General features: G+C 37.1%; 2 protein-coding genes across 2 annotated transcripts; one reads left to right on the top strand and one right to left on the bottom strand.

The window, feature by feature from the left end:
- Window positions 1–11,276: 11,276 nt before the first annotated feature.
- rpl10 (ribosomal protein L10) lies at window positions 11,277–14,179 on the top strand. Its single transcript, XM_084099009.1, has 6 exons — window positions 11,277–11,426; window positions 11,878–11,936; window positions 12,346–12,453; window positions 12,565–12,703; window positions 12,938–13,100; window positions 13,947–14,179. Exons 1-6 carry the CDS (start codon window positions 11,404–11,406, stop codon window positions 14,100–14,102), a joined length of 648 nt encoding a protein of 215 aa, XP_083955135.1. The 5' UTR covers window positions 11,277–11,403; the 3' UTR covers window positions 14,103–14,179.
- Window positions 14,180–15,717: 1,538 nt separating this feature from the next.
- On the bottom strand, window positions 15,718–19,709 carry dnase1l1 (deoxyribonuclease I-like 1). Its single transcript, XM_084099008.1, has 9 exons — window positions 19,367–19,709; window positions 18,381–18,525; window positions 18,197–18,285; window positions 18,009–18,095; window positions 16,726–16,838; window positions 16,521–16,633; window positions 16,279–16,436; window positions 16,080–16,176; window positions 15,718–16,007 (listed from the first exon to the last, which is right to left on the bottom strand). The coding sequence occupies exons 1-9, from the start codon at window positions 19,369–19,371 to the stop codon at window positions 15,867–15,869; spliced, it is 948 nt and encodes a 315-aa protein (XP_083955134.1). The 5' UTR covers window positions 19,372–19,709; the 3' UTR covers window positions 15,718–15,866.
- Window positions 19,710–22,987: the final 3,278 nt, after the last annotated feature.

The raw sequence follows: 22,987 nt of genomic DNA, 5'->3' as shown, positions 1-22,987 counted from the left end.
AATAGAAAAGCCTGATAATATACCTTTAAGTTTTGTTGTATTCCGCCATGTTTCTCAGTGGCACGCCCCCAACTCATAAAGATCGGGGGCTTAAAGAAAATTCCGAGCTTCCCACTCGTATTTACGACATTGTGGTGGCATTCATGTGCGTTCAACTCGTAAATACGATCTTTACGAGATGACTTGAACGTACCATGAAAGAGTGTGTGTGATCTATTTAGTGCTGGTGATGAAGGCTAGATGAGTTCCAGGTGTGCATGGTTAGGTGCCAGGGAGAATGATGGGAAATGCAGTCTGTGACATTACTCTCCCCTCCTGTACGGCGGCTCCCGACATGGTGACAGAACAGTCTAACGGGGAGTGGAGGGAGGGAGGGAGGAGATGAAGGAGTGAGGGGCCATAGTGTGATCCAGAGCAGTGCCAAGACGAAGGCCCACAGTGGAACCGATGGAGGGAAGAGCCAAGGTGGAGCCAGGACTGCCGACTGAGGTGGAGACCCAGACGAAGCAGAGGAGCCAAAGATCCAGGGTGACACTGACGGACTAGAGGGCCAAGGTTTAACCGCAGGCTCTTGGAAACGGGGCTCAGCAGACTGGGGACGAGACAGAGGGAGTGAGGACAGGAAGAGCCCAGTGAAGCCATAGGGGTGGAGAAATTAGGTGTACCCGGAGGACCGGAAGTCTATGGATTGGAGCTGGGCTTGACCAGCGACGGCTTGGAGCTGGGCAAAGCCAATGGCAACAAAGACGACTTGGGACTGGACATGACCAAAGGTGGCAACAAGGCTTGAATGTAGGAGGGAATCAAGGAGTTCACATGAGGTACAAACTTCAGGGGCATGAGGATAAGTGGAACTAAACTCCATGATGTCAAACTCCACAAGCACTCCCTCAAAGACCTGGTTAGACTTGGCAGACTTTGGTTCTGCGGTGGGCTCTGGCTTGTGGCTGATGCTCATGGTGAGTGCAGGTGAAGACATAGGGGCCTGCTCACACACCTGGACAGACTCGGAAGGCTCTGGGTCAGTGGTGGGCTTGTAGTTCTTTGCGGGCTTTGGCACTGGCTCTGGGTTTGTGGTGGGCATGAGGAATGAGGAAAAACTAGGGAGGAGCTCAGAGGCAGGTGGAGTCGCTGAAACGTGAATACCTGCTGACTGGATGGTGGGAGTGGGAGGGAGTGACTGAGTGGTGAGGTCCTCATCTTCAATATCTCCAACTGTGAATGGCAAGCCAATCAGCCACAGCGCATAATCCATGTACTGTGCCCGTGTGCAGGTGGTTGCTCCTGCTTGCAGTCATCGAAACACGTGGTCATCCAGCTCACTCCAAAAACAGGTCTTCAGAGCTCATTTAAAGAGTTTATTACAAATAGATTACTAAATGCTAAAAACTAATAAACGTAAATGAACAAAAATGTGCTTTTTCATTTACAATCCTGTGAAAACAATGGGTGCTGCAGCACCCCTACTTCCCGTGCCCCTTCAGATGACGTGATGGCTGGAGATAGCAGCAGCAAGGTAGTCAGGAACATCAAGCAAGTCTGATGCATCAGGCACGGTCAGACCATGACTGAGGGAGTGTTTGTGCTCTCTATAGTATTGCTGGTGATGAGGGCTAGATGAGTTAGGTGTGTGGTTAGGTGCCAGGGAGGATGATGGGAAATGCAGTCCGTGACAACTACACTTTTTACAACACAGTTGTAAAGGCAGCTTATATTTGCACTAAATGTACAAAATGTTAGATGTTATTTACACTGACTGTAAATAGTGGTAGACACTGTTTGCATCTCATAAATAGCAACAAATAGCACCTTGTTTACTGCAAGTGCAAAAATAGTGATAGATGCAATACTAAAATAAAATAGTAAAAATAGTCATGTAAAATACTTGAACAATGAAGGGCATAGTCAGAAACCTGCCTTTTAGTTTATTGAAACTTTTTTTTACATTTTTGGGAGCCTACATGTTATTGTAAAGTTACACCAATTGAAGGAAGTTTAAGTGTAATCAATTAATTGCTTGATAGTATAACATCAATACAATTCAAAGGGTTTTGGTTTCAGCCAAGAATTTTCATTTTGGTGCATCACTAATTCGGTCTGCTTACATTCATCCAAAGGTTTTGTGGGAAGAAGGAAATGTAAACAAAGTTCCAGTGAATAATTCCCCTGAGGCACGGAAATGTGACATTTTGTCGGTGAACACTGTGTAGTGTGAAAAATGAGGCCAGGTTTATTCTCTCTCGACAATGCAGGGAAAACAGACATTAATGTCTGGAGGGATTTAGATAATGATAGTCATTGAATCTTTAGAAAGAGTCATTATCTCTTTCAAGGGAGATGCTGAGACGTGTTTAGAGGGTTTGACTGCACAAGGGTCAGTGTGACACAATAACCTACAGAGAGGCGGTCATGATGTCTGAGGATCTCACTTTTCTTCCCTGCTCTCTCTCTCTCTCTCTCTCTCTCTCTCTCTCTCTAATTTGTTCCAACTGGGAAGTCTGACCATATTAAGAATGTTGTCAGACACAGGCATAGGCAAGCAAGCTTGACAAATCACACATTACATCATCACACCCTGCCTTCCAGCGCAAATGTGTGCGTATAAAACAATGTGCTGGCAGTAGTTGGAATCTGAATCTGAAAATTGCAGATTTAGGTAACACTTTACAGTATGGTTCTATCAGTTAACTTCAATTAAGTATATGAACTAATAACAGAAAATTCTTGAAAAGCATTTAGGCTATTCATCTTAGTTAATGTTAATTTAAAAAAATGTATGTGTTATTATAATCAAAAGTTATATCTGTTAATATTATTTAATGGATCTGAGTTAACATGAACTAACCATGAAAAGTTGTATTTTTATGAAAGATTAGTAACAAATGTATTAATTTGTTAATACATTAAGATGTTAACATTTTTCTACTTATGTTGTGATATAGTGTGAGTCTTTGTGAGTGCGTTACATTCTCTTCATCACTGGCTTACTTGATTCATGATGTCTTTAAAAGGTAAACCTACTAAGTAAACTCTGAATCAGAGCCAAAGAATCCCTCATCAATTATCGCTCAGTACTTCCCTGCCAATTCGTTCTCACTTTCTTTCTTATTCAAAAGTTGTTTCAATGACGACTTATACCCACAAATCCACTTATAGGCACATGACAGTGCAAAGTCGCACAATTGAACGCTGTGATGCACTTACCCTTTTCCTCTCCACAAATACAGCCATATAAGGTAAGCTGTGTTTGTGGAGGTAAGAGAGACAAGGAGAGCGAGAGAGAAAGAGAGATCTGCTCTCACAGAGATCTAAACAACCCTCCATCATGAAAATCTCTGTGCATAGATTATTTCAGCCACGCCTTGAACAACCCTAAAATCATGATGCTGTGTAAAGACTGTATAAACATTTTGACCGGTAGCTGTAATTTTTCCCTTTTGGCGGAGTGGCCGACTACATGTTACATCACTCGTTTGCTCTAAAGTAAAGAATGATGATCCCCTGCAGAGTGAGGATTGGTGGGCCTTCAGAGTTGCAGTGAGGAAAGAGGTCTGATGTTTGCTGAACAGAAGAGGAATGTGCTTTTGCTCACTCACCTACTCAATGGCAGAATCAAGTAAACTTACCTCATCTGGAAATACTGTGGATGCATGCTTACAGTAAGCACTGATATTCTTGAAAATGGCTTGTAAAGGATTGGTGTTTAATCCTGACATCAGCTAGCTTATAAGAAGAACTTGGGGAGCCAGAAAATGCATTGTGCTTTTCTAATCAGTCAATGAATTTTTTGGCATGACAGGCTTTCAAGGCACATTTAATCTCATATGATGATCTAGAATAAACTGTGGTTTGTGAGTAATTAATTAAACCATAATAAAATTAAAACAAATCATAAATAAAATTCTAAAATCAAAATTAAACACTTAGGCTACTTAAAAAGCCCTGTAAACCAACATCAGAGAACCACAAACATGTGATTTGTAGAAATTATTTAAATATTAACTTAGAATCTCAGATTGTGTTTCAAGTAAATATTTTAGGTCAAAGGCCAAACAATTTGGGAATCATTGAAGGAGAACAAATTAAAGCTTTACTTATTTATAAGATTAAGTTCATTTTAATAGTTAGTGAATTTCTGATTATTACGATGCTTATTTCTGAGTAGAAATTAAATAAGAACTTATTTAATCAAGCAATATCACACAAATTACAATACAGTTAAATGTATATTTCAAATATAAAAATCAATACCTAAATAGGAACATAGTATACTTAAAGTTCAAAAATAATATATAAATAGTAAACTATAAGTATGATGTTAAGCTCACTTAAAGAAAACGTAGAAGTACTGCAGTATGAATCTACTAAACTAGTGGTTTACTGAGAGTATACTTCAAAGCGTACTTCTGTAAACTAAAATATGTGCTACAAATATTTAACTAGTACACTATCAGTATAGCTATAAGTTCACTTAGTTATTTGTTTTGTTCCTCCAAGTGTATTTGAACAAGTTGATTGAATTAATGAATCACTCATGCAGTCACTTGTCGCCACCTACTTATTTAAGGTGCAGAAAAAGTGGACGATTGGGGTTTAGGTGCCTTGCTCAAGGGCACCTCAGTCATAGGTATTGAGGGTGAAAGAGTTAATTCCTTAATTTCCCCTGCCACTAGTTGGATTTGAACCCATGACCTTCAGGTTACAAGTCTGACTCTCTAACCATTGGGCCACAAGTGCCCTCAGAATGTCTTAGTCCCACCCAGGGGTGTAGTTTGTGGGGGGGTTGGGGGGGAGATAACCCTCCCAGTATTTAAATCTATGCATTACAACCCCCCTAATATTTATACCATGATCACAATATCAGGAGGCATACCCAAACTTCAACCCCCCCCCCCCCCCCCCCCCCCCAATGTTCAAACCAAATCTACGCCCTTGGTCCCACCCAAAAAAGATGATCAGGTATATAATAATCAATCATTTAATAATTAATTATAAGTTTGAATAAATGTTTTAATCATTTCTACGCCCCTGGTATTAGAAATGAATTGTGTAGAGAATTTAACTTCTACAACTTCTACATTAACTTCTGCTTCCAGCAAGTAAACTGCTGGGCCCTGCAAAACTAATGTCAGAGCCTCAAGACCCCTATCCATATCCACCGCTTCATCTCATCATGCCTAACTACACATCCAAACCTCAGAGGAATAACAAAAATATCCTTCCTGTGCTGCTTCACTTGTACACACGCTTCCCTAATCAGAAACAGCATCAACACAACATCAACTGCATAAAAGTACATGGACCAAAGTAAATGCCACAATCTTTGTTAATGCTTGCGCATTTGCACCAGCTATTATTTGAGAATGTTATGTCCTAAAAAAGTGAGAGAAAGGGAGTGAGAAAAAAAAAAGAACAAGCAAAAAAAAAAAGAAAAGAGGGGGTTAGAGAGAGAGTGTGTTTTCAGCAACCTTATCCTTATTTGGGAGGAGGAATGTGGAGGAGGTCGAGAACATTGCTGCTATCTCTCGCTGTCTGCTTTTTTGAGTAGGCTATATGAGCAACTTCTTAATTAAAAAAATGATAAAAAAAAATGATAAAATATAAATAAAAATATAAAATAAGTAAATAAAAATAATGAAAAATACCAAAATAAGTTTTTAAAAATATTTTTTTATTTTATAGTTGTATATTTTATTTAATTGTCCACAAGACTGAAATCTGAATTAGTAATTAATAGGCTGTATATGCATATCATGATTATGAAACACACATGCGTGTGTTCTATAAGAGGTTATGTTATTAGAGGAGATTATGTAAATTCATAATCTCCTCTAATAACATAACCTCTTATAGAACACACGCATGTGTACACACATTACATCACACTACATCAAGCTGCATGAAACAGTGACACCCTTTTAATACCTGCATCTGGACTGAATAACCAAAGCAGATGTTTGAGGCAGATAAATAATGATGTCACTTTTGAGTGGAAGATGGCAGTGCTGGCAGTGTTTGTTTATCTGGTTCACCACATGTGGACCTCACACTGTCTATTGAGAGCCTATGAGAGTGAGAAACTGCAATTTACAAATTAGACACGAATCCAGATTCACCATCACCATTTGGATTCCAAAGCAGGAGGATGATGTGTTAAAAAACTGACAGATAGCAATCTATCCGTGCATCATTGAGCGTCCTTGCTAAACAATAAAGCTGCTTTATAAAGGGAACATTGACTGCAAGGCAGAGCAGAATAGACATGCCTGTTCCGTGTAAAATCATTGTGCAATGAGCAGTAACACTTGGCTAAGCTGTCTAAATTTCACAATTTCAATTCCAAACACCAAGAACCAGGTTACAATGGAGAGCAATGTGTGTTCTTATACTGCGCTGTCTTTTTTTTTTTTTTTTTAATGATGTAATTGTTTTACCCTTGTCCCAGACTTTTAAATTTAATCTATAAGAGACAATCTGTCTATTAACAACATTCTTTATTATATTTTACAACTATGATATGATGTCTATAATTAGCTTCATACAAATTACGATGGTTCTTAAGTTTCTTGTCATTTCCATTACAACCAACAAGTATGACACTAAGTATGACACTACTTTTATCAAAAGTTAGTGTACTAGTTACCATGTGGACAACAGTGTTAGCGAAGAGCTGAGATGAAATTTAAAAACTAAATATAAAAAATAAAAAGCTGAATTTTCAGCATCATTACTCCAGTCTTCAGTGTCACATGATCCTTCAGAAATCATTCTGAACTGATGATTTGCTGCTTATTATCAAATTTGAAAACAGTTGTGCTGCTAATATTTTTGTGGAAACTGTGATTTATTTGAAACAGAAATATTTTGTAATATTAATAAATATACATCTTTACTGTTACTTTTAATCGATTTGATTCATCTTTGATGAATAAAGTATTAATTTCTAAAAAATAAAAATCAGTTAAACTAGTGAGAATGTGAAACATCCAAAAGGGACAAAAAGAGCCCATAATTGAAGAAACCCCCAAATTTATTGTGTGTTTTTTGTGTTGTTTATTTTAAGCACAGCATGGTGAATTATAGAAGTTTTTCCCAGCCATCCCAGTTGAACAAAAAAACATGACACTTGAAGACAGGGCCCCTTCTTACCCCATTGTGACGTGCTTTTAACTGACCCGGGATGACATTGCATGATCTCATGACTATGGTAGTTGACATGTCAGCACAGGTTTACTCGCTCCACACATCAGTAACCTGGAGATGGGAATGCAGGGAATTCTTCTGTTTTTGGTGATTTCTACAGAATGGCAGACGGAAAACTTATGATGTGTCATACCTTAGCTGCGGGCTTTTCTGACTTTTGTTATTTATAAACTTGTGGTCATCACCCTAGTAACGGATATATTTTCACTTCCTGTTTAAGGTGATGCTATGGTGTGGTATGCCAGCTCATCAAATGTATCTTTCTATTTGTCTTTCTAAGGAAATGGAAAAGACTAGAATAAGTTTTGAAGAAAAAAAATATTGCTTTAGTTTTAACTAGTGCCTTCAAATCGATTAATCAGGATTAATCGCATCTAAAATTAAAGTTTGTATATATATTATATATTTACATAGTTTTATATTAGATGGGATTAATTTGACAGCACTAGTCTTAGCAAATGACATTTTGATTATTTGTCTCTTTTGTTTTTCATAATTAAAAGGATTATATCATTATAATAACGATAACTATTGAAATAAAATAATATATAGGCTATTAAAATTTATGATAATAATTATACTAATAAAAAGTTGTTTTATTTTAAATTAAGTGGATCACCGCATGGGGGGGGGGGGGGGGGATGTTGAGATAATAAAAAAAAACATGACAAATGGTTATATGTTAAAACTTAAGGATTCAACCTTTTTTCTGTTTTTAAGACAGCTTTTTTATTATTATTTTTTTTTAACTTATTTTATCTCACCAACCCCACTATATTATCAGACTAAATAAATTCAGTAATGGCTGTCAGTGAATAGGATTTTTGCAATAGCATCGGTAACTAAACACTCTTTTATGCGACACTACATTCATACCATGTTCCAAACATCGACCTGCACAATATCAATTGTGTTCAATGTCTTTAAACCTCATTTCTTTGGATTGAGATAAAAAACAAGCCATTCCCCTGAATCACTCATTGGGGAGATCATCACAGTAGCCATTCAGTCCCTGCAGGAATGAAGACTTTTCCACATAGCTAAATAGAACATTATCTAAGAGATCATCAAATGATTAATCATGTCTTCAAATGGACACCAGCAATGATATTTTATAGAGATCTGCTGGCCAGGCTGGGAAAACAGCTGGCCAATCAGCTAAACCAGCTTAACACCAGCATGGTCTGTTTGGGGAACCAGACCAGTTTAAACCATCTAAGAGCAGTAAACCACATGAGTCAATGTTGTTTTACACAGGGGTAATGAGTAATGACCGACCCAGCCCTTTTTCATGTAGTTCTCCCTTTCCTCAAATAGTTTTTAATTCCTCTTTAACTTCATGATCCACTCTCTTTTCTTCTTCATTTTCTTCTTCTCACATTTCTCACACACAGCACACACACATTTAACCATGCACATACATGCACATGTACACAAGCAAGGTTGCATAAGAACCTGTGCAAGACCTGTGCAAGGCCAAGACACAATGGCATGTGAAAACTCATTCTCCTTGTAAGCAAAAGCTGATGCTGTGCATCATATGAGCCCATGCAACTCTTCTACGCTGATGTGTGAAAGCTTTGGGTGTGGTATCTGAAGACCCACACCTAGTTTGTGGTTCACTGAGAGGAAAGACCCCTTATAAAGAGCGAGTTTACCATCACTAAAGTCTCATATATATTTTATGCAAATGAAGAGAACCACAAAGGCAACTAAAAACACTGCAGCTATAGAAGAAACAAACATTGCATTGAATATACACCAATGAGTAACAAAAACATTCAGTTTTTGTCATGCTATATGTAAACCAAATTTGGTTCAAACAATAAATAAAATCATAACAATAGATAACAAACACTGTTAATTACTTTGTGTATTCGAATCGTGATCCCATTAAATAGCTGTTAGTCACGATGATAGTTCATTTGTAAGCCAAAGCAGAATTCAACATGGATTCCCTTGAGAATTTCAGAGGGGTTTTTATAATAAAGATTTTCAATTTATGAGCGAAAAAATGTCTGTTGTTAACATTACTTGTTTTGTTACATAAATTACAAACCGTATAAAATTTGAGTTTTGAAACCGTTATGTGCACATTTCTAACATTAAGAACTGCAACAGTTGTCTGATTCATCAAGCATAGCTTACAAAAGGAAATCAATGGAAAATTCGTTAAGAGAACATCAATGAATAATTATCCCAAATTTATTCTTGAAATTTTATTTATTTATTTAATTTAAATAATTTTTTTATTTATTTAATTTTATCTCTGTAGAAAGCTATATATTTGTATACCTATATGCCGTGCCTAATTAGAGATACATTATTTTCGTATCTCCAGGCTGCTGTAGGAGTTGGCCAGTCTAGACTGACTTTGGAACAGAGTTATGAGATCAAATAAATGAGGCAGATTTGACTTGGCCTGACCTGTGCACAGCCCCATCTAAGGTAAGAATGTGTGCTTGCCCCAGTTAGTTGAAGAACTCAGAGCGAGACCAGAGGAATATTTCAGATTGTTCACAGAGCTTTGGCCTCAGCTTCAGATAGAGTGGATGTTTGCTTAGATTATAAATTATCGTTGTTGAAGCCTGAACAAAATCTCTCCCCTTGGTCGTGCTTACATGATGGATGCTTTTGTGATCTACATCTGACCTGATGTTCTACATTTCCATCACATGTTAGAGCAGAAGGAGGATTTTTGTAATGTCACACCATTTTTCACATTGAATATGAACAAACATTTGTGATTTCATGAGATCCAATGACCACCCGAGCATTTGGTCCTCGTTATCCACAGTTCAGAGATGTGAGGTCATTCCTCTCTAAAAAAAAATTAGGAGTGTGCAGGAGGGATTTTTATCATTACCACATCCGAACTGGAGAAGCACAAAGCAACAGCGCTCCCTCGAGACAATGTGGAGCGAGCAACCATGCAGTTGATCCGTTTGAAGGTGTTTGTCGCCCTCTTGTGTTTCAGATATGCTTTGCCGTGATAGATTCCAGAATTGTTCTGAAGTGAAATGCGTCGACATCAACAATCATACAGTTAATTTCACAAAACGATTATTACACTAGTTCATTTGTTTATGCATAACTGTAACGTAAACATATTAGCCTACAAGCTAACGTTTTACCAAGCAAATGAACGGAACTTAGCAACAGTTAAGTTTCTACACGAGCACAGCTAGTTGTGTTGTTTCCCAAACCTTTTAAAAATGAGTTTCCCAAGTTTCCCAAACTTACCTTTTAAAAATTAGCATAATGTGTATGTGTGCCAATATAGCTATGTAATAGGCTACTTCATAATATGGTAGGCTTTTGAAAGATTATATAGGGCTATTCATGTAGGCCTACTGTTGTATTTACAAGGAAAGCATCGGAAAAACCTGTAAATGTCATTGCATTTTTTGTTCTTGAATTGATTTCGTGTGCTGTTTGTTTTTTATACTCTTTTGGTTAGGAAAATGCCTTTCCCTGTCCTGTAGAGGCATTCACAAGCTTCACACACAGGGCTGAATGATGATAGGGATGCATTTGAAGATTTGTGGGCAAATATCCACCTATTTAAGTAGCTATTTAGTAGGGAAGTAACTCTCTTTTTGTTAAGTTTGTTGTAATAGTCAAAGTATAGCCTATCTACCGTATATATTCTCGAATCGGGCATTCTAAACAGTCGACAGAAAATAAGACTCACACAAGAGATGACTGCAGTAATGCTATCAGGGAAAAATATATATTTATATTAAAATCTCCTTTATAGCTCGTGTACTAATATAACCCGTAAAGCTACGCTCCTGGTACAACCTCATGGACTACAAATACCAGCAATATGAGGGAGCGCAGAACTACTTCCCAGTTGATGTAAGTGCACAGACAGGGACTAACTATAAGTTGTCTTCTACACGCTTATATTAATATGCATTACTCGGTTGTTGTTTTTAAAAACTAGAATATAAACTATTTTTTAAGTATAGACTATGATAATGTGTCCCTAATATGTAACCGGAAGTAGTTTCTGGCGGTGCATTATGACGCAGCGGAAGATCAGTTTTCTTCCTTTCCTCCATTAGGTGAGTGCGTGGTGAGAGCGCGCTGCGTCGCTCTCTGTAGAAATTTGACAAAACACATTGTTTATTCACTTATAAATAAAACAATTTATCTTTAAAACTATTGTTACTGTGTATATTACAGATCGCAACCATGGGCCGCCGTCCAGCCCGTTGGTAAGTTGTGAATTTAGTGTTTTAAGAATGGGCCGTGCTGAAAATGGCAGGGCCCGCTAACCATGTGCAGCACACCGGCCTCTTTCAGCAGTGACAGTACACCGACACGGGCTACTTTCTGCTGTTAACATAAATGTGCTTTTAAAACAAGTTTGTCTTCTATTAAAATGCTTGATATACATTATTGGTTAGTTGAAACGCATCATCATTAAATGTGAAACTTACAAATAAGCGCTAAATACTAGTCTGTTGACATTTAGCTATGTGCGGCATTTGTAGTTGAATAATTTACAATCTACGAATGTGACAGGATGTTTTGCTTTATATATATATATTTAGTTGTTGTACTTGTATTAACTAGGTATGTGCTATGGTGATTAAGTAGACCTCTTTACCCTGATTGATAATAGACATTGGTTTTGAGTTGCTAATTGTCAATTATCTGTTGCAGCTACAGATACTGTAAGAACAAGCCTTACCCCAAATCCCGCTTCTGTCGAGGTGTTCCTGGTAAGTTATGGAAGGCAATTTCTGAAGAATTTTAATGTCATTTTCTGGGCATGAAAAATTCTTAAGTCATGGAAGTTTCTGTAACGAATATACTTTGTCTAGCTGATCAAAGTTTAGCTCCTAATTCATCTGCTAATAATTGCTTTTGCGTAAGATTAAACTAACACTCAATACATAATGACAGTTTGAAACGTTAATTTGAAGTTTAGAAGCAAATTCATCTGCTTTTAAAAATCCTTATAGTATAAATAATGTTACATAAAAAATTATTAGAATTAGAATTTTTAGTCCAAAATTGTAGGAATCCTGAATTTAGGACAATAGCTATCAATCAATTTGATTACATAAAATATGATCAATCATATAGTTAAAGATTTGTTCTGATTAAGCATATCCTCCTCAAACTCAGATCCTAAGATCAGGATCTTCGACTTGGGCAGGAAAAAGGCCAAGGTGGATGAGTTCCCCATGTGCGGTCACATGGTATCTGATGAGTATGAGCAGCTGTCCAGTGAAGGTGAGGCGTCTTCTACGATACTGTTGTTCATATCTTCTAATATTCGCCCATTTCATAGAGCACTTTTTGATGCATAGTTTTAATTTCTTTAATTTGTAATTTGTTGTCTAGCTCTTGAGGCTGCCCGTATCTGCGCCAACAAGTACATGGTGAAGACCTGCGGTAAAGATGGTTTCCACATCCGTGTGCGCCTGCACCCTTTCCATGTCATCCGCATCAACAAAATGTTATCCTGTGCCGGAGCTGATAGGTGAGCGTGTGTGTGGACTCTTACCTGCAGCTTATTAAGCCGACTAGACAGGTTGTCTGTACTTGTGTGGTGTGCAAAGGCTGCAGACAGTAATTCTGTGGATGTGTATGAGCCTAGCTGTGCAGTGCTGGGCCCTTTTAAGGGACCACAGAGACATAATATTGCTTATTTTTGATAGAATTTCTGTTTGGCCATTTTTGTGTAAATTAATCTCAATGTTCGTCTTCTCTTCAGGCTCCAGACTGGGATGCGTGGTGCTTTCGGTAAGCCACAGGGCACAGTGGCCCGTGTGTGCATTGGCCAGGTGATCATGTCCGTGCGCACAAAGGCCTCAAACAAGGAACATGTGATCGAGGCTCTGAGGAGAGCCAAGTTCAAGTTCCCTGGCCGTCAGAAGGTACTTAAAATCAAGTTGAAAAATGTGTTGGTCAGTGGTTCTCAAATTTTTCCCACTCCCTAAACCTTTAAAAAAATCTGACGCTCCTTTAAGAAAACCCACCCCATCCCTGAATACTAGACAATTTCAGTCTAATATCATAGAAATTAAAAAACAATTTAATTGTTAAACACCTGCAATAGTTTCACTTCCTAATGCCACAAATGTAAGAATAATGGATCAGAACATAACTTATGTAAATCGAAAAATATAAATATTTCAGTGATGCTTTGTATGAACAATATATCAGTGGCTGCATTGAGTGCTCTTGACGGCACCTCATGAGTCTTGTACGTCTTCTCGCCACAACACGGCAGCCGAATTGTGCGTTCACAATACACCTTGTGATGCTGTCCACTGAAGTGTTTTTCTGTGGTGAGAAACTGTCAGGCTTGTTCAGTTGGTGCGAAGTCAATGGTCTGAAGATGAAAAATGCAGTGGAGTTGATGTTCTGTGCTGCTTTATACAGGCAGAGCGCCAACCGCTGTTTACGCACTCGAATGTCTGAACTGACTCTTACCTGCAGCTTATTAAGCCGACTAGACAAGTTGTCTGTACTTGTGTGGTGTGCAAAGGCTGCAGACAGTAATTCTGTGGATGTGTATGAGCCTAGCTGTGCAGTGCTGGGCCCTTTTAAGGGACCACAGAGACATAATATTGCTTATTTTTGATAGAATTTCCTTTTGACCATTTCTGAGTGAATTCATCCTTATGTTCATCCCCTCCTCCCCCCTTTGAGAACCACTGGTCTAGGTGTTAACTGTGTAAAAGTGGTCTGCTGACTGTCTATATTCTCCTTCCTCTTAGATTCACATCTCCAAGAAGTATGGCTTCACAAAGTTCAACGCCACCGACTTTGATGACATGCTGGCGGAGAAGCGTCTGATCCCCGACGGCTGTGGGGTGAAATACATCCCCAGCCATGGACCCCTGAGCCGCTGGAAGGCCCTGCACGCCAACTAAGCACCACACGCGTCATTGCATCTGTGTGAACCAAGGCTCTATTGACCACAAATAAAGTCCATTCTTTGATTTACAAAGTTCTTTTGTTCTTTTTTTCTGGCTTGCATTTGAACTTAAGGCTGATTTATACTTCTGCGTCGGACCTACGCCGGAGCCTCTACGCTGTAGGCAACGCGTTGGTTTTCATTTATACTTCTGCGTCATTGTCCGCATTGACGCGCGCAGAGGGAGCATGTGACAGGGTTCCCGCGGGGTCTTAAAAAGTCTTAAGTCTAAAATTCTGAACTTCAAATTTAAGGCCTTAAAAAGTCTTAAAAACGGCCAGATTTTCATCCGCGGTCTTAAATTTCATTTAGTCAGGTCTTAAAAAGGGTTTACCCTCGTTTATTTCCAGAAACGCTGGCCGCAGAAAGTTATTACAAAGTAGCAAAAAAGTATGGAGTCGTAGCCTACAAAGCGGAGCTCTAGTGCAGGGTCTCCAACACGTCGCTCGCGGCCTGACTGCCAAGAGGCCGTTCGCCAAGAGGCCGTTCACATATCGCGTCTTTTGCGCGCTCAAGTTCGTTCAAATGTAGGCGCGCGGTAAGCGTGCTCATAATAGAAGACACGCTCGTTTTTTTCCAGGCGCTGTCTGAAAGCTCAGTCAACAGGAATGATGGGGGTGCACCCAAACACTACGGGTGGTGTTCTCTTCTCCGTAAATAAATCTTGTAGCAGAGCTACAGCAAGCGTTTTTCGGTGGTGGGAAATCCATTAGCCACTAAAACTTTTTTGTCATTGTGGAGACGCAGGGCATGGTTGCATAGCAACGACAGACGCCACGGGAAAATCGGACCTAATTTTACTATTAATAATAAAAGATAAGCTAAAGTGCATTGTAAATGTCAGTAATTTATCTTTTTGGACTCATTCTTTTTATAAAAAAAATATTTAAAGTCTGAAATATGTGAGGTTTATCTTTTTATAAAACCCTTTTTTTGTCAAACCTTTATTTTAACTTGTACATGTTATACCATGTTGCAAGACACTTAAAATCTGGCTATCATTTTTAATGGCATTATTTTAATGTTTATGTTAGTGTGCATTGATGCTAATTTTGTTATTTGCTGTTTTTCGACATAATTTATTTCATTGTGTAGTATTAGTACTTTTTGAACAGGATTCTGTGATAACTGATACTTTTTGGCACTATAATCATGAAATTAAATGTTCATGCCATTTCATCTCTAGTTATGATCAACTAATTATGTGTTTTTTACAGTTAAATATGCAAAGTACAATTTTGTACTTTTGTCAAAGACACGCGTTGTTGGGTCTGGAAGGTTACTAATGTGATTGTTAAATTAAGTTAATGCTTTTTCAATTACTGAATTCATTTAAATAAAATGAATTCTTTGATTTGAATTTTTTTGGCAATGCCAAAATGTAGGTCTTAAATTTAAAATGTTTTAAAAAGGTCTTAAATTTGACTAACTGAAACCTGCAAGAATCCTGTAAACCAAAATGTAACAAGTACATGTAGTTAATATTACTACGTCACCTAGGTGTAACCTAAGAAAATGTCTAATGAAAACCAACTACCTTCAAAATGTGAAACAAGTGAACAGAAAACAACTCTGCATATTTGTCAATTTATTACAAAAATAAAATCCTCTCCAAAAATGAAAATATTTAACTTGCATGAATAAATGAGAAGTACATAGCAGAGTAAAGTCTTCACTTCATTTAGGTGAATTGAATAGTCCACTCGTGGTTGATATGTGTTCATATGATCATCTGCAGTAAGACATTCAGCACAAACGCTGTAGGCAAAAGACATGATGCTCTGTTGCTTCTTGCGAAAACCCCTGATTTCTGAGTCTTGAGGACCACCTCGATGGGGTAGTGATCACTTACTTCTAAAGCCTATAACAGACAATCCGAAGTTCAGTGACATGAAAATGCACAAAATAATGGTAAATGCTGAATTTGGCTTACCTGAGCTTCTGTAAGATGGAATTCCTTGGGAAAATTGAACGGCTGTGCTGAATGCGGTTCAATTGTTCTGAGAAATGGCTCTCCATGCACAACAATTCTGTAGAGTGTAGCCATAAATATGAATCATTATGCCATGTCTACATGCAAATCATAAGCATCTTTATTATATTATGCTAATATGAACATTTTGCTAGCATACCTGTCGTATGCACAGTCAGTTGACTGTTTCACCGTAGTGTCCACGTGACCCTGAATCAGCCAGATGAAAGACTTGTCAGATAAGAGCCTGATGTTCTTATGGTTCTTTTTAGCCACGTAACCACAAGCTGCATTGAAGTCCCCAAGGAACATCACATTCTGGCAAGATGACAAAAAAGCAAGGTTTAAGACTTGATCTCAAGAAATGATGCTCTATATAATATAGGAAATCCATCATCACACCTCAATTTTCCATCGCTCTCTGACATCCACAAAGACATCGTAAAGTTCATCAATCTCTTTGGTGGCATTTGAAGGAGTAGTGTGCTGCGGTATCAAGACAAACTCCTTGGCCACTGTTAATAGAGACATTATCAGATCATGATCAAAATCATCAAACTTCAGTGACTTAAATTCAGTGAGCAAGTTTTCCTTTTTTTAATTTGACCTGTTTTAGGGGCTTGAAAATGTACCACAAAGGGTTCTCTGGAGAAAGCATCAACATCCCCTTTCTGCGTATCTGGATACTGATACTGCTTTATCAGCTTTGCTGTGCTTTTCCTGTATGAGGGGGGGGGGGAAATAAATGAGGAAGCTTATCTTGTAAGGCCTTAACAAAAAAAAACAGTTGTGGTGATCAAGAATATATTTGTATTAATGAAAGTAATGCAGCAAGACATAACTTACCTCTCATAAAGAAATATCTAATATTAATAACACCCTACCTTATCTAGGGATGCACCAATAATAATAATAATAATAATTATATAATAATAATTAGTTTTATGGTTGATAACTGATAAACATTATTTATTACATAATTAATTATTATTATTATTATTATTATATTCAAAATCTAAGTGAATTTAGGCATCACAACATAATGTACACTATAAAAAATATAGTGTATATTCATTGTGATTTCACATGTGATTTGCTAAAGATGGTATCATTAAATTATTAATGTTTTAAATAACTTTGAGTGTTAGATGACAGCAAATCTAACTTAAATGCAAAAATATGGGGAATGAGCATACTGATAAACAGTGTTGGGGTGACCCATTTCAAATAATCCGAGTTACGTAATCAGATTACTTTTTTAAGTAACTAATAAAGTAACGCATTACTTTTAAATTTACAACAAAATACGTTTTTTCAAATAAGTTCCTTTGTTTTCCCATGTGCTGACTGACACCTCTCCTGTCCCCATGTCGAGAGAAATACGGAGTAAGTGCAGAGGCGCTGTGTGCGCTGTATAAACATAATGGATATTGTAGTTTTAGGCTAAATGTGAGCAGACTGTGATGAAACTCAGCTCACTTGCACAAAAACAGATTCAGTATTCCACTAAATAAATAAAAACGGTGAAATGCAAACCTGCAACAATTAAATGTTAAATTACACAAATATAATTTATGTATTTAATCTGACTTTATTAACCAATGTCTTTGCTGCTGAACTTCTGTGATCCAATTCAACCATAATAATAAGCAAAAATTACTTTGAATAAACAAGCAAGCCCAGCCCTTTCCATAAAAAGTAACACAGTTAGTTACTTTTTCTGGGAGTAACGCAATATTATAATGCATTAATTTTAAAAGTAACTTTCCCCAACACTGCTGATAAATCAACACATCTCTAATATCAGCTGATAATAAACATTTTCCCAATATCATGTGCATCCTTAGCCTTTACATACTGTCCTAAAGAACAGAAGTGCTGAACACATACCTGTAAACAAAAACGTATTGCTCCTGATACGTTTGTGTTCTCCCGAGACGTTCACTTGCCACATAGTCATAATCATTACTACTAAGCCTGGAAACAAAATATAACGTAATAGCATTTACGCACTATAGATTTGCTTATCTCTTAAATCTGATTTGTAACACTTTGAGTTCATATTGCATATTGTCTACCTGTTGACTGCATGAAGCAGGCGTGGGATGGCTTTATTTTTCTGATCTCTGACCTCCTGGAGTAAACATATGTCACAACGAGTTACAATCTGCAAGAAAGAACAAAACAGTACACATTCACATTTAGACGTGTTTTATATATTAAAAATATAAGTAAAAAGCATTGTAGTATTCATCCTCTTACCCGTGATATAGAATTCATGATTATGGAATTGGCTGATTTTGAATCACCAAAACTCTGAACATTAAAGGCACAAATTCTGAAGCCATTGCAGGTCAGCGAGCCAGAGAGGATGAAGAAGGTGAAGAGGAACAGTCTGCCGGTCATCCTGCATGTAAACAGTGAGAGAAAGACCTTTGTAGATATAGCTTTACAATTCAATGGGAAAGAACAGCCTTCAAATGTTATATTAACAGGAATAGATGAGTCGTTTGCAGACAGACACTGCAGAAGTGTACAAACAAATAAAAATAATGTAGAAGCAGGACAATGGAGAATAAAAGACCTCAATTAATATAAATAAATAATAAATAAACTCATTTAAATGTACTGTTACAGACTTACAGTTATTGAAAAAAGTGATCCTAAAACTGATGAGTAATACTTCATCATATGATTGTGATTTGTGGTATGGAAAGTTCTCATTTTTATAAATATTAATGTCAAATATTGACTAATTTCCCCATTCCTATCCCAAAAAGGTCACTGATCTAAACTATAACAAGTAAAAACATACAAAGACAATGACAATTCATCAGGTTTGATGAATTTGGAGACACAAAATCACTCAGATTTTCCATTGAATGACTGATTAACAAACCTAATCATGTTATGATCAAAGTTTTGGCTGCTTTTCAGGATGAGACCTGCGACAGTTAACACCTAATGATAGACTGTGTCATTGATCAGGATGTGTCTGCTTTAAGGTTAGCAACCTTTTGTGAAGTAAATAGCCTATGCTGTTGTTTAGAAGTAATCCAGACTGCAGATAACAGGTTGAAACATGATCTGTGAGTGCTAGTTTCTAACAGCTTACAACTGGGTTTTTTTTTTTCTCCAAAGAACTTTCCTATATTTGCCTAGTAGCCTACAACATGGTTGTAGCAACCACAGGTTCACAAACTGTGGCAGAGTCGCATATCAATGTACTCAAAAGCAGACTTCCTTACCTCATTTGAAATGTGCTGGGTTTTCACTTCAACAATGCGCGTCTCTCTTTTCTTTCCGTTTCGCAGCTGAAGACTTTTCCACTGGTGTTATTATACTCAGGAAGACTGAAGACACACCCTCTGCTCTGCTATTTGTGGACAAAGGGAGGAGCTTTTCTTGCTAATGTACGAGGAGTGTGGGGCTTTACACACCCTGCAATTGAGATAAATGCAATATATTTGCATGCAAAACTAACGTAATTATGTGGTGTATAATCTTTTTACTCTCTTCGCCGTCTTTCAGGTCTTTCCAGTTTAGGGCACTGCTTTTACTCAACAGTTCAATATGACAACATAGTTAAGTAAAGTTGCATTAGTGTCTGCAGCTACCCAGCAAACATAACATAATGAGTTTTAACGGTTTTAAATCAATAAGTGTAAAGGTCTGTCAAATTCCAGCAAAGTTACTGATTGATTAAAAAGACAGAAAATAAATAAATAAAATAAATATTCCTTATGAAATATGTAGTTACTTGCGTAATTACCTGTTGTGTAAGACAAATATACATGCGCAATATTCAATATTGCACAGTATTCAGCGAACTCTTGCTTCACAAAAAGAAATAAAGCGCTGGCCCACACATAATCTACACACCCAGAATTCCTCAGAAAACATCATAGTAGCTGAGTTGCAATGCACAGTTGCAGATGTCCACAGATCTGAAATCCATTTTATTCACACAGTTCCACACATACCCACCCCTCACATGTTTGTTTATGAAATATTTTGGATAATTTGATTATGCTTTCAGTTAGCAATAAATGTGCCACCAGCTCCATTTAGTTCTAAAATCACAAAAATAACCAACAAAGACTGTTTTAATACATTCTACGGATTTTCTCTCAAAATTAGCAAAGAACATATATATACAGTATCTCACAAAAGTGAGTACACCCCTCACATTTTAGCAAACATTTTCGTATATCTACTCAAGGGACAATACTATAGAAATAAACGAGTAGTCAATGTGCATATAAACATATATTTACACACACACACACACACACACATATATATATATATATATATATATATATATATATATATATATATATATATATATATATATATATATAACAATATTGCCAGCTATTTTGACAATAATGGCTGCATGTTGAGTTATTTTCAGAGGACAGTAAATATATGCTATATACATTTTATTCACTTCTGTGGTGCTTGGAATTCTATATAATTAATTAAAAATCAAATAGTGCCACATTGATGGCTTAAGAAGGTGTAATTGTTCAAATAACAATGTTTTATTTTAAAATGTAAAGAAATTGTAACGCCAAAGTGCCTTTTAAGTGTAATATTTCTGTAAAAATGGACATTTCCATAGAATGACCCAGTAGTAGATCGCCCTGGAGTGGTCACTTTCCATTATTAAATGTAAATGCATGGGTAAGATGTCACCTAATAGATGTAAATGCATTGAGGTCGCCTAATTAATTGTTTTCTATACCAGTTTACGACTGTGTCCTCTTTATTTTTTGTAAAGCTGTGGTGCTTTTGAGTGACAATTCCTCATTTGTTCTTTCACCCTCATTTTGTTGCCTTTCAATTAAAATATTTTGTTATGGGTGTGCTTGTTGTTCATTTGTCTCAAAAGTATCATAAGATTTGTTTGTCAGCGGTGCATTTAGCTGTTCATTAGCGCTGTTGATATGAGTCAACATTTTTAATTATCACCAAATCAGGCATACAACAAGACATCAAAAGATTTTTACAATTATTTATTTAAAAAAAAAAGAAAGAAAAAAAGAAAGAAATAAAGCCCAATTCCAAAAGGATAGTGCTTGCTCCACACTTTAGTTGAGGTGGGAAGAATAATTGACAAAACAATACATTGCAATATGGTTTCTTGCAATACATTATCAGTACCCTGGCACTAATGCAGATTGCAGCTTGCTTTACTGTATACCAAAACAAGCATTTCGGTTCTTGAACAGCTAAGAGTCAGTTTAATCAACTCTAGTATGTTCTGTTTATGTTAAACTCGTGCGAGAGCGATTCAAAAGCATTCAGAACTGTCTGTTTGCTCTTATCGCTCTCGCGGTACTTTGATATTATACACCGACCTGCCTGTGCAGCGCTGCTTTAAGTCGAAAAAACAGTGAGCAATTTGAAGTGGGCGTAACTTGAAATGACGTAACTTGAAGGGGCGTAACTTGAAATGACGTAATTTGAAGGGGCGTAACTTGAAGTCTTGCAGGATGCAGACAGATTATATTGCACGTGACTGCTGATCTGTCAGGCGATGGCGCTAGAGAAGCGCTCTAATTCTGCCCTATGACGTAACAGTCTGGAAGTTCTGTTGTAGTTTTACTCTCAGTAATATTTGTCTGTCCTCCAAACAATTAATGTAGCTAATATTCTAGTTTAAACTGAATATCTGTTTTAGTCCGTCGGTATTTATAATTACAAATACATAAGTTAATTGTTTTATTTTTAGTGTTTTGTGTCGTTGAAAACTTACAAGTGAGTTATTTACAATTTTGTTAAGATAAATAACTGAATTTGTAGAGTTCAACGTAATTTACCTTTATTTATTTTATCCTTTATCTTTATTTGCTACTGTACTTTGCGGCTCGTATCTTTTTCGTGAGGAGCATATGCTCGCTGAAAATAGGATGAAAACAGAGGTGTCAGTCGCTGCTACTTTCATCAGTAGTTTACTGAGCAGCAGCAACAGTGTTTCTCTCACTGGAGATCAGCTGCAGCTCTTTACTCACACACTCACTGATGCGCTGACAGGTGAGACAACTGACCTGCTTTTCTCACGCCTCCGAGTATTATATATATATATATATATAGAGAGAGAGAGAGAGAGTTCAGATGCAATAGCCTCTAAGTGCCATCTGAAATTTTCTTCTAGAATGATCATTTTTATCAAGCTCGTATATTTTAGTTCAGTAATTTCACTTAAATGGCAATGAAGATTACCTATTAATTGTCATTAAGGTGAAATTACTGAACTTAAATATACAAGCTTGATAAAAATTACCATTCTAGAAGAAAATTTCAGATGGCACTTTTGCATCTGAACTCTTCATATATATATAAAAATGTAAACAGATGGCATCAGTAATATTCTTTTGAATAACCTAGTGACTAATAATAGTAAAATGCTTTTAATGTATTTTAAAGTTTCAGTATGCAAGCTATTATGCAGTTTGACCTGATATGCCTCTCTTCTAGAGCACTATCGGCAGCATTGGTTTCCTCATGCTCCCTGCAGAGGCTCTGGCTACAGATGTTTACGGATTAACCGTAGAATGGACCCTCTCATAGGAAAAGCAGCCTCTGCTGTTGGACTTGCACAAGAGCAGCTTTCCAAATCACTTCCAATAGAGCTGACCCTGTGGGTGGACCCTTCCGAGGTGTCCTATCGGATCGGTGAAGATGGATCCACTTGTGTTCTCTACCAAAAATTGCCTCCTCCGCTGATTCATCAGCCCACAGGAAGGAGAAACTGAAAATATTTCATTGTAAATTCTGCACTTGTTTAAAACATTAAAGGAGTAACAGAATGTGGAGCATAAACGTTGCATCCTACATGTCTACAAGCACAATTTTGGATT

This window comes from Abramis brama, assembly GCF_963993115.1.
Source record: "Abramis brama genome assembly, chromosome: 22".
Taxonomy (NCBI): Eukaryota; Metazoa; Chordata; class Actinopteri; order Cypriniformes; family Leuciscidae; genus Abramis; species Abramis brama.
Note: the sequence above shows the minus strand (reverse complement) of the source record. Positions and strands in the feature narration are given on the sequence as shown.

Coding starts and splice junctions, on each gene's coding strand:
- rpl10 (XM_084099009.1), top strand. CDS start 11,404: ATGGGCCGCCGTCCAGCCCGTTG. Junction 11,427..11,877: donor GGCCGCCGTCCAGCCCGTTG/GTAAGTTGTGAA, acceptor TATCTGTTGCAG/CTACAGATACTGTAAGAACA. Junction 12,454..12,564: donor TGAGCAGCTGTCCAGTGAAG/GTGAGGCGTCTT, acceptor TTTGTTGTCTAG/CTCTTGAGGCTGCCCGTATC.
- dnase1l1 (XM_084099008.1), bottom strand. Junction 18,096..18,196: donor CTGCTTCATGCAGTCAACAG/GTAGACAATATG, acceptor TTTTGTTTCCAG/GCTTAGTAGTAATGATTATG. Junction 16,437..16,520: donor GAGAGCGATGGAAAATTGAG/GTGTGATGATGG, acceptor TCATCTTGCCAG/AATGTGATGTTCCTTGGGGA.